Source organism: Halyomorpha halys, unplaced genomic scaffold, assembly GCF_000696795.3.
Source record: "Halyomorpha halys isolate HHAL.00 unplaced genomic scaffold, Hhal_1.1 Scaffold136.1, whole genome shotgun sequence".
In the NCBI taxonomy this organism is placed as follows: domain Eukaryota; kingdom Metazoa; phylum Arthropoda; class Insecta; order Hemiptera; family Pentatomidae; genus Halyomorpha; species Halyomorpha halys.
This window is the reverse complement of record NW_027111614.1, coordinates 375,488-378,328: the sequence shown is the minus strand read 5'-3', so window position 1 is coordinate 378,328 and position 2,841 is coordinate 375,488. Positions and strand designations below refer to the sequence as shown.

Here is a 2,841-nt window from a genome sequence, read left to right as displayed (position 1 = left end):
TTTTATAAATAAATAAATTTTTGAATGTAAATAACTAAAGACTTTATGAAATAATTGGAATATTCCGAACACGAAGCCTGGAGTATCTAATGTACTAATCAGTCAACGTTCCAGGCAAGACAAAACACAGAATATATACCACTTCACAACAAACACTCTAAAAAGGATATATAATCCAAGCTAAAAGATACTTACATGTTTATAAAAACCTATGCTCTTATATGTTTTATAAAGATAGTTTCATATTACAAGGTTATATGAATTATATATTTAGGTTATATACAATTATATGAATTATATACATGGTTATATATTTAGGTCCTTAAATTAGGTTCAATCCTTTAGACGATTACAAATTATTGTATTTAACGTATTCTACAGACTGTGGTTACTTTTAAACAACGTTATAGCTCTGGGAGGGTCTATAGAGGGACCTTAGTAGAGAAAGAAACCCCAATTCACAGTAAATTCTTTGGAGTACATCGCTTTCAAAATAAAACATAAGATTTTTTTTTTTTTTGTCAGGTGAGCTCCCTATTCAAGAAAAGTAATAAATATATTACTTATCTTTATTGTAAGACTTTTGTTTGATTTGTTCCGAGTATGCTAATCACAGTCAAATGATTGATAAAAAAAAAGGAATTCAAGGTTTTATCTAATGGGGTTTAAATTCGTTTTGTAATATTATATAGGACGGAATTTCGAAGTTTTAAAATGTCTGCTTGAAAGATTAATCTCTTTGAGCAAACTGGTGCATAATTATCGTATAAAAAAAGTTCTTGTAACTTTAAAATTGTTTTTGCTTAGGACCAACGTTAGTTGTCTTTGCATTAACCTCTTTGGTGAACTTAGGCCGGGCTTTGAAGTTTGTATCTAACGGTTTTTTAAAGTTTAAATTATCGCTGTTTTAATATGTTTTAAAGTTGTAGTTTTTTATTATTTGTTTGACATATTTACTCATCTTGTTTTACCATGGCATTTGTTTCACGATTTTAATAGCCTTTCGGGTTTTTCTTTAAAGTTTACTCAATAGTTGAGCTGTCATTAGTTGTGATTAGTTATAAGCCATAATTTATAATTATGGATATTGAAATCTTAGAATTATGTAAAGAAAATATCCAACCCTTGAGGAAAGGTAGAAAAGCAAATCAGTTAGGATTAGCTTTAAAAGCTGAAGGAAATGCAGAATTACAAACAAGAATGTTGAAGGAGAGAGAGTGAGAATGTTTACTTTTACTATTATTGTTTGTTTCTATTAGTATTTCAATGTATTAAAATCTTTAGCTAATTAAACAGATTAGTCGCAGTCATGTAAAAAGTAATTTTACTTCTTATTATTTATAGAATTGGTCTGAACTTAATACTTTTTAAATTATGAATTAGCTATTTACTTGATAATTTTCTGTGATCATTGTTGCATTTCGGCGACTAGAAATTGATCTTTATTTATAGTCCTGTTATTTGACTACTTTTTTAAAAAGATATTTCAATTTACATTCATCACAACTTTAGAAACATGACTAATTTTAAGGGGCAGTATTTTAGACGATTGAATTAAAAGTTAAATTAAATGTTTTCATGTAATTATGTCATGTTTCTGTTTTATTCACGTATACAGAAGTTTTTGGGATGATATATTGAATATACTTAATAAGTGTTTCCCAAACCAGTTTTCAGTTGCTACCTCTTGTCTCCATTTATTTGTAATTTTGTTCATTCTTATATTGAAAGAGACAAGTTTTGATTTGAGTTGTGGCACAGAGGTAAGGCGCTGTGATTTTAACTCCAAGGACTCAGTTTCGAATCCGGCTATGGCAGATAATTATTTATTCTGTTACCATGACAACCCTATGTGTTTGTGGATTACCCAGCCTTTATAAAATGGGTACTCTTAATTGGAGAAAATCTGGCAGTTGGGTGTGATTTTGAAACAATTACCTCCTTGTATAACCATTGTTCTAAAAATGGTACTTCCTTACAAAGTATTGAATCCTCTGCCTTTTCATGGATTGTAGCAGTTCACATTATTACTTAAAAAACTTTGTCATTCTTAGTTAACATCCTAGTGTGTCCAATACATTATCAAACTTATATCTACTCTTGTAATTGAGAATTAAAACAATTTTTTTTTTTAATGTCATGATAAATTCTAAAAGCTTATTTTTGTTGCTAGTCTCTAGAATACTTTTATTCAAATTATTATTCCAATATCATATATAAAAATGATTGACCATAACTGAATATGAAGAAGATGGTTGGGAGTGTAGTCAAAAAGGAAAAAAAATTAGTTTCCAACTATTTATTTGTCAGTGTTTCGTCCCATTTTGCAGGGCTTCATCAGGGCTAAAAAAAATTCAAAACTATGTTGACAATGTAAGATAATATGATGACAATAAATTAAACTAAGGTGGGGTTAAAAATTATGTAAAAATTAACTAATAGAAATAGAAAAAAGATATGCAAAAACGAAAAAAGAATCACAATAAGAAATAAAAAAAGTGCACCACAATAAGTATATATATTTTTATGTATGTAGGAGTTAATAAAATGTTTATAAAAAAACTCCAAGGTTCAATCTCCCGGCGTTTGAAACTAACTAATTATTCTAATTAATAATCTGGGGCAGATCATTATTCTCTGTTACATTGTGGTAATAATAAACCTAATTTATCTTACATTGTCAACATATTTTAGTTGTATCTTTTTTAGTCCTGATGAAGCCCCGCAACGTGGGGCGAAATGTTGGCAAATAAATAGTTGAAAACTATTTTTTGTTCCTTTTTGACAGCTTCCCTAATCATCTTCCTAATTTCTTATATTATTTTTTGTATTTACTTATCT

At 28.4% G+C, this 2,841-nt stretch overlaps 1 protein-coding gene across 1 annotated transcript in view; it reads left to right on the top strand.

Moving 5' to 3' along the window:
* Positions 1-703: 703 nt before the first annotated feature.
* LOC106678369 (uncharacterized) overlaps positions 704-2,841 on the top strand; it is a gene marked incomplete in the record, with an annotated part of 24,495 nt that continues 22,357 nt past the window's right edge. Inside the window, 1 exon segment of the mRNA XM_067049703.1 lies at positions 704-1,217. Coding sequence (XP_066905804.1) covers positions 1,081-1,217 — 137 coding nt within the window.